General features: G+C 43.2%; 1 protein-coding gene across 1 annotated transcript; it reads right to left on the reverse strand.

Moving 5' to 3' along the window:
• Positions 1-1,825: 1,825 nt before the first annotated feature.
• On the reverse strand, positions 1,826-11,594 carry IDS (iduronate 2-sulfatase). The gene is made up of 9 exons (XM_086619732.1): positions 11,453-11,594; positions 10,580-10,716; positions 9,363-9,540; positions 8,377-8,465; positions 6,316-6,516; positions 5,526-5,696; positions 4,734-4,860; positions 3,035-3,208; positions 1,826-2,333 (listed from the first exon to the last, which is right to left on the reverse strand). Exons 1-9 carry the CDS (start codon positions 11,592-11,594, stop codon positions 1,834-1,836), a joined length of 1,719 nt encoding a protein of 572 aa, XP_086475858.1. The 3' UTR covers positions 1,826-1,833.
• Positions 11,595-12,670: the final 1,076 nt, after the last annotated feature.

Genomic DNA, 12,670 nt, shown 5'->3' on the forward strand with positions numbered 1-12,670 from the left:
TGTATTACTGACCTAGCATACCGGAGATTTAGATTAATCCTTAACGCTTCAATACATCCTCCCAAAATAGCTTTCACAATATTTGATTTTCCTTTGAAGGAAAGTGTGTCGGAGATATAATTAGCTCTAGCTGCAGACTCCAAATCTCTGCCTGGCACCGTTCTCAATAAAACACACCTTCAACCAGTGTGAAATTGGTACAGCTACACTGGGTCTGCTACAGGCAACTGCAGTATTTCAGACCAGCTGAGGATCTAAGTATACATACATAAGTGAAGGAAAAGCATGTTTTCATCAGGAATAATAATGCTGCAGAACACACAGCATCTTGGGCTGAGTAAAACAAATGACAAGTTCATAAGAAATATCTTCTTCTAATTGAGTTTAAGGCACTAAATAATCACTGTCTTCTAACAGAGAATCAGATTCATGGTGGGTATCTCTACATTAATTAGGAGTAAGACCATCACATAGATTTTAATGAAATAAAGTTATGTCTGTGGCTTCTCTAGGATATTAAAGTCAATTTATCTGAGGACAAGTAATGGCTGGCTTTTTCTTTTTGTGGGAATGGAAGCAGTTCACTGAGGAAGGCAGCAGGAGTTAGCACCATCTGAACAAGCTCTTACCTGTTCAGGTACAAATTCCAAAAGCCTCGAGTGCCAAGATGGAATTGCAGAAATCCAGCAGGCTGATAGAATGCAACACAAATTATTGCCATCACACCAGAGCTCAGCGTACCTTGTGGCTGTGAGTATATGGTATAGATAGATGGTTTTGCCGAGTATTTTAAGTGCTTTCTCAGACACAAGCTCCTAAACATATTTACCTTAATGCATTTGGCCATATGGAAAATTACTTACCAGCATAACTTGGGACAACTAATGCTCTACATCCTGTGCTGCTAAACACCACATTAAAAACTTAAAACTAAATGCAGGGAGGCTTTTAGCTATCCTAGTCCAAAACCAAGACTGCCTGGCCCCACTTAGCACTTAAGAATGCAAACATTCAATTTTCTGTCACTGGACATGACAACCCTCAAGTGCACTGAGCGGTTCAGCAACTACAGCAACCAGCACACTACGACAGCTAAAGGTTTCCATCTCTTCTTGCCTGTGTAGCCTCATTGGATCAATCCTCATGAAAAACCACAGAAAAGCATACTGGTGTCACCATAACCCCTTAGACTTCTTTAGTGTTTCAGTGATGAAAACACTCATTTTGCATTAATGAAAAATTCAGATCCCCTCCTGTATGATCAATCTCCAAATTAAAGCTTTTACTTAAAATAATTAAATTTTGAAGGAAACACATGAAGTTTCTCATTTAGCTCTAGTCAGAGGTGAGGCTGATGACAGCAGACACCTCAGTCCTTCACCACTACCAAACGTCTCCTTGACCACTCCAGCCCCAAGTCTCCTAGCTCAAGTGGACAGGACCCGTTTACCAATACACATTCTCTGCACAGCCTTTCAAACACAGAAGTTTCTCTTTCCACCTTCCACACCACCAGTTTCAGCACAGATAATTAATTTTAATTCTTCAGTCACTACAGAAGACCACAGAGATGTTTCACAGTATGGGCCTGCATACCCTGTGTGGCCTTTTCAGAAATGTTGTGAGCTTGGGTTTGAAAACACAACCACAGAAGTTTACTCTGACTACTTCAGCATAATAAGGGCTGTAACGAGACAAAGGCAATAGCTAGTGTATTGATACAAACAGGATTTTAATTCAATCCAAGTGTCTTCTGTACAACAGAAAGGTTTTATACAGAAAAAGGAAGCATTACTTCAGTTATAAGAACACGGACAAAGAAGTTTCTGAACCCTAGTGCTTCAGGAAGCCAAGAACTTTTTTGAATAAACAACCATGTAAAGTATTGTTATAGATGTTATAATCCTGGTTTGGATCAGTCTCCACCATGTACAGCTCTCCTGCATGTACATCTTTAAAGTTAGCACTGAAGTTGTTAGGATTAAACTGAACCCACACAGTATACCTGTAGTCAATTGTACGCATGGAATAGCCCATGATTCTGATGTCTTTCAGCTTCGGCTTGTCAGAGTTCCACTGAGGAGTGTCTGCAGGCCGGGGGTATTGGCTGAAAGCAACAGGTTCTTCATTAAAACACCCGTAAGGGTCATCACACTCATCCTCTTCCTTCACCTTATCTTCAGAGGCATTAAAATACCGGACGATGCTTGCCCCCTCAGTGCACAGTGCAACATCAAACGAAGTCTCTGGGCACACAGGAGGAACTTGCAGGCCAGCAAGCTCAGCAAGTGTTGAAAACAGAGACACAAGCTCAACCACTTTTTTGCTTCGCCCTAGAAGAAACATCAAAATTATGGAACATGACGGCTTGACAGAGACTGGTAGAATATTTTTAAAACTTACTCTGATAATTAAGTTGGTGCTTTATTGAAAGTGTTTTGTACTGGATTTGTGGAATAACCAAATCAAGGCAATTAAGGTGCGGCAGTTAGCTCTGAAGATGCTGGTCTATGCATTTATGATGTACTTTTAACAAGAAAATTTTTGCACTTTTGTTTCTCAAATGTGCAGCCTTCAAGACAATAACATTCATGACTTTGAAAAAGAACTCTCCAGAAAGACAAAGCAAATTCCAGTGTCAATAGTTTAACATAAAAGTGCCTCCACCAAAACAGTTTCCAATGTCATCATTTTAAGTACAGGTGCTACACAGAGAATGTTGACTAATCACTGTTGGAAAGACAGCAGCCACCACTACAAAAGGTAGGTCAAGTATCCTTTTAGGCATCTACATCACACAAAAATAAATCACCTGCTGTGTTGATGCAGGCATCTAGCTGTTTCCACTAAAGCAGATCTAAACAAAGCAAAAGTTTTCGTCCAAGGATTCCCTTCACCATCTTGCTCCTCATCAGTAGGAGAAGCACAGTCAAGGACACTGACTCAAGCTGCCTGCAGGCAAAGCATCATTACATCACTGCTTCTCCTTTACATATATCCACTGCAAACAAAAAAATAAGTGCTGGAAATTTACCTTGAGGTACCAAGCCTAAAATATGGCTAAAAGGGTCAAGGTAGGGGAAGACCCTCTCTCCTTGACTAGCAGAGGAAGTTGTCATTCCTGGTACATAAAACATCAGCGGCACACGGGTAGCAACATCAAAATTGCTGTATTTTGCCCATTCACCATGTTCTCCCAGGGACCATCCTAGATGACAAGGAACACAATTCAGAGCAGATACTGGGTTGTAATTTAGTAGTCATTTCTGTTTCACTGTAACCTGACTCTGGCTGTTGAGGCCACTGGTCTGTTATCAAGGTTATATTAAAAGGCAAATAACAATCTGTATTTAAATATAACAAGATTTTTCTCTAATGTGAAAGCTATTTCAACAGCCACCTAAGTCTTGCAACTTGATACTCTTTTATTAAGGAAATAATTACGCCTTTCCTTATTTCCCCTACTCTAGATCAGAATTAGCAAATCAGCATTAAACCAGCAGAAAAGAGGAACTGGGGTGTGTCACAGTGCCTGAAGAGTCTGCGGATCAATTCCACAAAGGACTCATTTAAGTTTTGGGCAGCTGCCAGCTCTCCAATACTCCTGTTAACTGAACATCCCTTGGAGCCAAGGCTGCTATCTATGCCAGACTGCCATACCAGGATGTTACCCCTGAGGAAGTAATAGAGATCAAAACTCTTTAGCTCTCCTCTTCCTCTTGGAAGAGATGCCAACACGATTCCCTTCCAGGCAGATTTATTGCCAACTTCACTTTGGGGGAAGACAAAGGAGCTCTATGACAGCTATGTTAACATAAGATTTTTTGGGATCACTTTGCTAGCCATGGTACTGGAAGCACCAATTGTTTACAGTTAACCACAGCAAGGAAAAGAGGAATTCAGTTTACAACGGAAAGTCCAAGTCAAGTCAGTAATGAGTCAGAAGGAACATCTAGAGTTGCTTTAGTACCAGAACTATTAATCCCTTTGCTCTACAACTCATAAAGACTTGTTTAAACATACACACCCCTCACAGAAGTTAACTCGAATTAACTAAATATGTGGCTTCAAATTGATTCAGTTAAGCCATATCGTAACTGTTTTAGTCAGCTAAGCCATCCCCCAATTAAAGGGATCATGAGAGGGTGATTTTAATGAATATCAAGTGTATTGAAACAAACATTAAACGCTTGAGGTATTTGTCCCACAATTCAAATTCAGTTTTTTTATCACCAGGATCCAGAGTGTGCAAGGCCTCAGTTATGAGCTGGAGCCACAGCACTATCAGTTTAGATGCTCTGCAAGCAGCAGTGACAAGTGCAGGAAAACACATTCAGCAGTTGATGAGAAAGCTTGTCACCCACTGTACCAGATGGCTCTCTACAAATTGTGAGGGGGGAGGAGTGGTCGCTATCCTTTTACAGAGCTGTTCCCAGCAGGAGTCACTCCTTGGGTAGGAGATGGGAATACAGCAAGCTCAGCCCAGTGTCCTGGCAGACAGTCTCATCATTCACTAGTAAACCTTCAACCTGATTAAAGAGAGATGTCTGCAGCGGGCCAGAACTGGGCAACCACAGAAGCCTGTGTCGGTCCCTCAGAGACAGACTAGCCAGGCACACCAGGCACGGTAGCTCTGCTGTACGTTACATAAACACACACTTGATTAACACGCCAGAACTGTGTTGCACAATTAGGTTATTAACAGTGAGCTGGAGAAAGATTTAAACACTTACCATGATCAGCAGTAAAAACTATTATTGTGCTATTTGAGAGTCCTACATCATCCAAAGCACTCAAGAGCAGGCCAACTTGCATATCCAGGTAAGAAACTGCTGCATAATAGCTCTGACGAATCTGCCGCTGCAAGTGAAAACAAGGGAGAGGAGAGGGGAAAAAAGTTAGTTTTTCCCCAGACACAAACAGGAGAACCAGTGGGTGGCTGTGTAAGTAAAGAAACTAAAGGATTTAACTTGTAAAGCTTTATTTTTTACATGTCTGTAGCCTGATTAATGTCCCAGAAGAGGCAAACAGGGAAGAGGCAGTTAGAAAATTCTATCTCGCAGAAGTTCTATTCAAGCAAAATGTTGCAAACCAATCAGTTCTGCTTCTCTCGGGGTCCAGCCAGTGCACCTTATTTTGGCATAAATACTGGAAAAACAAGGAAAATCTTGCAAAAGAAGATACACCGAGTGGTAGCTTGAAACAGACAAACAGATTCAGATAATGCACACACACACCCCATTGGTAGCTGCTCTATACAGTCCCTTATATAGAAGCCAGGAGCACATGCTACTGTCACTAGTTGATGGCTGATCTCTTCCTTCCCACCCTCCCTAGCCTGGCTGCAGTTCCAGTGAGGGTTTGTCTACAAAGCTAGAGGTGACAGCACGCAAGGCAGGGAATTCATAGTATTTGCAAGCTGCCAGTTGCTGAATATCTGGGAGCATCTAAGAGCAGCTGATGGCTCCCTCGCATTTGAACAAGTTAAGGCAGTTTGACTTCAGTGCACTGTACTGACAGCTTACCTGGAAGTCATCCGGAAGCGGTCCATAAGGGAAACTAACATTTAATGCTTTCACATCATCCCTCTGTCTGATATCCGTCCAGGGGTTATATGCCACAGAAGGCAGTTTCTCAGGCACCCAGGGATCTGGAGCTAATGTGATGTTTTCCAAGGGGTACAACTTGAGAAATTCCTTTACAATACAAACACACAAAGATTGTCCTCACCTCTAATGTCTATTGTAAAATTTATGTTGTAGAGCAGCAACTGTTTCCCCTTGCACAACCCTTTAATATTCTTAAAGTTTATGAGGCTTCACTCCCCCTCCCTCAGAGTGCAAAAGGTAGCAATACTATGCTAGTCAGCCCCAACCTATTCCTGATAACTACTGAGTCAGTAAGTACCTACAAACAGCCTCCTGTATCTCAAAGCAACACCAAAATAAAATGTCCAACATCACCTCCTCTGAAGCAAGTAGGAGTTTTGTCACCAACTCAAACAGGGAATGGAGAACAAGCTCTTGCAAGGCCTCAAGACCAGTATGTCACACCATCAAGCTGAACACTGTCTCCATGTAACAGTAGTCCCTTTTATGGTGGTAGAAGCCTGGCTTTCAGCTGAGAGGTCACAACTCATTCTCATTAAACGTTTTGAAATGCAACACAGGCAACTGCTGAAGTTACATCAAACCAAGGCTGGTTTTTGACTTGCATTCCATAAACAACAGCAATAAAGCATTTGTGGAAACAGCTCTGAAAAGCAAAAGCAATGCTTGTCTAAGTTCCTTTCCCAGCAGGCTCCAGTTTCCTCACCTGTGGGTACCTCAGTGGGATATGTGGTTTGTGGTAACCGACAGCCAGGAAGAATTTTTGCTTGTTGATTTTCATAACATTCAGTAAGCGTATGGCCTCTTCAGTGCTCTGAATATCAGGCAGAGTACCACTGGGCATTTCTGTCACATTCACTGGGCACACCAAGTTAGCATAAAGCTTTCCATCTTTTCCCCTACAAGTCTTTAAAAAAAAAAAAAAGAAAAAAGACTTAGTTACATAACTTAACTTCTGTAAAAGCAAAGAAGAAATTCTCTGTTCTGTAACTTTCAAACCAATTTGTTTCTCAATCCTTCTACCAAGAAAAGACTGCAGATTGGATACAAAAAGGAATTTCACAATTTCTATGAACGCTAAAGGTGCCAAGTACATTGACTGATCAGACAGCTTCAGAAGTTGAAGAATGTAACTTCCATGTCTATGGAAAAACAGAATCCTCTCTAAAACTAGGCTGAAGATTAAATGCCATCATATGGGAAAATACACAGCTTCTATGACGAATAGAATCTCTGACCTATTGACAAGAAGGTAGAATTTGGTTACGCTATGTACATTTTTTACTCCTTCTGATTCCAAGAGCTCATAAAAAGCTGCCTGGAAACTACTGACTTAGTTTCTGCGCAAATGCCAGTGGTGGCTGATGTATAATCCCTGAAGAAAGCTAGATTAGACTAAATGGTTGCCAGGAAAATGTAACCTCAGCAGGGTGTTTGAGCGAATTGCTAAATGAATATAAAGAAAAAACTTCCTGTATCAGAAACAATGTGGCCAGTAGGACCAGTGAAGTGATCATCTCCCTGTACTCCACACTGGTGAGGCCACACCTTGAATAATGTGGTCAGTTTTGGGCCCCTCACTACAAGAAGGACACTGAGGTGCTGGAGCATGTCCAGAGAAGGGCAATCAAGCTGGTGAAGGGTCCAGAGCATGAGTCTTATGAGGAGCAGCTGAGGGAACTGGGGTTGTTTAGCCTGGAGAAAAGGAGGCTGAAGGGAGACCTCACCGCTCTCTACAACTACCTGAAGAGAGGCTGTAGTGAGGTGGGTATCGGTCTCTTCTCCCAAGTAACAAGCGATAGGAGAAGAGGAAACAGCCTCAAGTTGCACCAGGGGAGGTTTGGATTGAGTATTAGGAAAAATTTCTTCCCCAAAAGAGTTGTCAAGCATTGGAACAGGCTGCCCAGGGAAGAGGTGGACTCACTGTTCCTGGAGGCATTCAAAAGACATGTAGATGTGGTGCTTAGGGACATGGTTTAGTGGTGGACTTGGCAGTGTTAGGTTAACTGTTGGACTCAATGATCTTCAAGATCTCTTCCAACCTAAATGATTCTATGACTCTATAAAAGTATGTCATGGATGCAAATACTGTTGTTGCTAAAATCAGTCTTTTTCAGCAGTAAATGCAAGAACAAAGCATTGCCAAGGCTGTCCGCAGCCTCATGGCTGGAGCTCGGAGCTTTGCAGTGCATAGACTCCAGCACATGATGCTATCGCAATGTTTGTATAAGCATGGAACAGATTCTTTTGGGCCACACTTAAGAGTAACAAACACGTACAAAACTGAATCAGCTGATAAAGTTTCAGATTACTGAAAGACTATTTTAGTTACGACCTCCACCCGCTCAGCCCTGAGCTCTTTATTAAATGAAGTTCACCAAGCCTATTGACAATGTTTTGTCACTTACTAAGCAGAGCAAGACCAGTGTGGAAGTTGACAACTGCACTTTTCAGATAAAGGAACTCATGACCTAGACACAAATTAAGATCACTCTTTCTTCCAAGTACTTTTAGACCTCGGTAGTTTCCCAATACTAATTTAGAAATGATTACAATATCTGCAGGATGGGCACATAAATTAACACGACACACAACTGAAGAGACAGGCCTTCTTTTGGAAGACTAAGAGAGTATCAAACTTGGCTAGTTGTTTCTCTGCACGAGGTTGCAGTCTCAAAAACCACAGAGTATAGCCTGTGCTTGACATAAAGAGCTTGGTTATATGCTGAAAACCTTTCTTTGTTAGGACCCCACGAACCACTCTTACCTTATCATTTTCGTACTTTTCAGTTGAAGGATGGAAGGGTGGAATGGACCAACTATAGGGATAGTCATCACTGTAATTGGATGAAACACCTGAAAAGGGTAAAGACATTAGAAATACTCTAACAGTTCATGGAACGAGAAGAGCTCAAACACAAGTTTAACCTGTTTTCAGTTGTAGGGTTTGGTTTTTTTTTTTAAATATGCTAAATGAAGAAACATTTCCAATTATCTTTGACAACTGAGAAAAAGAAAACAAAGAAATAAAAGTCAAAAAGTTTAAGACAGACATTTTTCCCTGAAATACGCCTTTTACTGGTAAGGCAGACTCAAGCCCCTTCAAGAACCTAACTTGAGAGAACAGAAGAAAAAAAAAAAATCAAAACCCCAGGATTACTAACAGCCTTCATGTATATCCTTTAATCAGCTCTACTATCAACTGAAAGCTCATCTATCCAGACAAGTTTAGTTCTTGGGTAAAGAACTACCAAAAAGAAGGTCAGTATCACAGTATTTTTCAACTCAGTGGTGTTATTGCTTTTTAACTAATGAAATAATTTCCTATTTAATTGGTACTATGAGGCACATATTCTTTATCTCCTGATCCAGACAGGCAGCCTATTGTGAAACATAAAATGTGTATATGCAGAACTAAGACAATGAAGCTGTTCAGTTATTTCATCTTCAGCAGATACCTAACGTCCAAACACATTTTTAGAATGTTAGGACATTTATTCCCACAATCCCTAGACAAGATGTGAAAATATTCATTAGATAAGAGTCATCTAATATATTCACCTCTGACGCCCTAAGATTTAAAATTAACATATAAAACCAGCCTACAACCATTGTACAATCTGGTTCATGATTATGATTTAGGTTGTCAATACAAAAAAGAATCGCACAGTTGATACTTATATGTAAAGTCTCTTTGTGAGAACATACACATGGAGCATGTATATGTTAAGCAGATGACAATTCAAACCATACCAGGATGAAAAACTTTCCCCACAGATAGGGTCACGTAGCCATTCTCCTTGAAATACTGGGGCATCGTGGAATAGTTTCCTGCATGTACCCTCCAATAGGAGTAGAAATCATACAGTCGGGTAGTATCAGGTCTGCGTCCAGTAAGAAACGACACTCTACTGGGAGCACACACGGCTTGCTGAGGAGAGAGCCAGCCAAAAAGAGAATCAATTCGAAACAAAAAGCAAAACACACGTATGAATTGACTTGGGTGTAGCTGGGCAAAACATCCAAAGGCTCAGGAACTGCAGTGAAAGTGTTTCATATCACTTCAAGCTGGAATGAACAGCATCCTTATTAAAAATATTAATTCCCAATTGCAAACTTCTAGCAAGATATACATTTACCTATCTATAATTTTTCCCCAAATAATGAATTGCTAAGCACTAAAGCTTTGGTTATGCAGCTAGTAGTGGGGGGAAGTCAGGCTGCATTAAAGACAGTGCTTTTGAAACCTAGTAGCTCACACTCACACAGAATTAAGCAGATGGACTGTGCTGACAAAAGCCCAAAGTCTGGTTGATCTGGACTGCCTTAAGAATACTGAAAAGGATAAACATATGGAAGGCCCAGGTTATGACCCAAAGGTCTCACCAATTCTGTTTCAGATTGGCAAAAGCCAGGAGTTACTGCTTTAAAGTCCTAATCCCTAGTAAGAATTAGACTCAAACTTCTAATTTCTCAGCAGAGAGAAACCTGGGAACGTAGACATCCTATGCAAAGTATTCAAGGAAAGAGCAATTAGTGAGATTTTGAGTTCTGTATTTAAAAGTGATGCTTACCACACAAGCTGGCCCTTCATAAAAGTCTATAGAATATACTTCCCCAAAAGAAAAAAATTAAAAAGTAAAAAATTATATTTTATAAACAGTAGAAAAAAAGAATTCTAACTTAGCCAAGCAGTATTTTTAAGCAGCATTTTGCTGCTAACAGTGAAAATGTTTGGAGTGACATTACACTCCTCCAAGGGCTACAGAAATATCATCATTCAAAGGCTCTGTTTTCATTTTTCTCACCTCAGTAAAGATAGGTTCGCACAGTGCAGTTCAGCCCAACCATTTATTTTCTACTGGAAATACTTAAGGTTAATAAACACTCGGTTTTGCCTAACACCTGTTGTGATAAAACCAGTAATTATTTTGCATAGAGAAAACACTTTTTACTGTTATTTGTCTCACCTGTGCATATGCATTGCTGAACACAATACTTTGAGAAGCAAGTTGATCAATGTTTGGAGATTTCACAAGCTTATCTCCGTAACAGCCTAGAAGAGGACGCAGATCATCCACAACTATAAACAAGACGTTCATGCCATCTGTGAAGAAACAGAATTAGGAATACATTCACTTCAGTTCCAGTAAGTAGAGGCTACTCTATGCAGATTTCTTTACCAGTGTTTAACCCTGAAGAATACTTTAAAAAAAAAAAAAAATCATGAACATCTAATACTTTTGTAAGGAAATGTAAATACTGCGATTAATTCCTTCAACACGGAGGAATTATTTAGCCTAGACAGAACTCCAGTGGTTTTCACATCCCCTCCTGTTTCATTGCTTTCTCCCACGGTGTCTTCCCAGCTGCTTCCAGCTGCCTACAGAAAAGCAGTGTGAAATCGAGAGGCATTTTATAGTTCTACCTACTACTCAACCCTACAGCCTACAAACTTGGAGAGGGGTGTTAAGCCCCGGGTAAACCTCAGAGCTGTTATGCTGTAAAATCCTGCTCCGAACAGGAAAAAAGAAAACATTTTTTACAAATTAATTCGATATGCACTTTTCAGAACGCCCTCTCCAGGCGTTACGCTGTACGACGGTTCGAAGAGCTGACGAACTGCTGAAGGCGTCCATGGACCCGCCGAGCGGCGGCCGCAGCTCCGTCAAAACCCCGCTGAGTCGAAGCACGAAGCCCACCGGGCCCGCCCGGCCGCCCCCCCGCAAACCCGGCGCGGCTGCGGGGACAGCGCGGCGCCGCCCGGCTCCCCCAGCGCCCGGCCGCCAGCCCGGCCCTGCCCGCGCCCGGGAGAACGAGCCCCACCCGGGGCCCCGCCGCACCTCCGGGACCCACCGCCGCCCCGCGGGTGCGGAGCCGCGGGGTTGCCGCCGGCTGCGGGGCGAAGGCGAAAACGTGGCGCGGAAGCCCCAGCAGCCACAGCCAGAGCCAAGCGCCCGCGCAGCTCCGGCGGGCCGCCGCCATCTCCCGCGGAGCCAGCGGGGGCGGGCGGGCCACCTCTGGGCCCGCCCTGGCCCGGCCCGACCGCCGGGCTTTAACCCTCCTCGCTCCGCCGCCGCTGCCGCCGGGCGGACGCGGTTCCCCCACGCGGTGGCGCCGCGGCCCCGCGCAGCAGCCCCGGGGCCGTGAGGGGGTCGCTGCGCGGCGCGTCCCGGCGCAGAGCCGCGGAGGGGGCGGCGAGGACGGAGCGCCGGAACGGGCCGGTGTAAGTTGCAGCCGCGCTGGAGGGCGCGGGAGCGCCTGTAGCTCGCGGCCACCTTTATTTCGTCCAGGAGTCTCTGTGCACTGACCGCGGCAGCTCCCTGGGAAAGGGAATCCTTAATGGCGCTCTGACAGTTACGTGCTTCTCATGCAAGTAACGTCGGGGAATGAGGAAATCGAGATGTAGTATTTAGAGAAGCTGGCTCAGAGTTGTGCTTTACTTTGATCCTGTTTGTTAATCAGCTCTACAACCAGTTAACGCTTAGTTTTGTTCTTCAAACAAACGCTGTGTTTCCAGAGTCCCCTCGAGATGTAGGAAGGTCAGGTTCCTGGAGGGCGTGAGCAAGAACGCGTGTTCTGCGTAGGGTGCGAGTCTCTAATACCAGTGTTCTGCCTATGACTTAAAATTTGTGAGATCTGAGATCCAGCCGGGTGGGCTCAGCTATTTACAAGGGCCAAGGCTGTCTCCTCTGGCTACATGGCAGCCAGGGCCTTGGCTCCAAGACAATCGACCTCATTTTTTTCCAACGTGACTGTTGTAGGGGTCTAGAGGGCCAGAAGAGGACTGAGAAGTTCTCATCGCTATTTCGACCAATCCTCCAAAGACCAGTCTTGGCTTTAGCAGACAGAAAAGCTGCGTGTTGTCCCCTCCCCATAGTATTTAAAGTTTCAGGAAGAACTAGTTTTTTAAAAATCTCTGAAATTTGTCGTGGTTTCTGTCTTTAATTTTGGAAGAGAGAACAGCTTTATTGCCGGTATTCCTGTACAAAATGAACTCACTGTTAACTATACAGATGCTTCCCAATCTGCAACTGTAAGATTATCAAAGATGGTACAAT

Source organism: Tauraco erythrolophus, chromosome 13 (genome assembly GCF_009769465.1).
Source record: "Tauraco erythrolophus isolate bTauEry1 chromosome 13, bTauEry1.pri, whole genome shotgun sequence".
Classification (NCBI taxonomy): Eukaryota; Metazoa; Chordata; class Aves; order Musophagiformes; family Musophagidae; genus Tauraco; species Tauraco erythrolophus.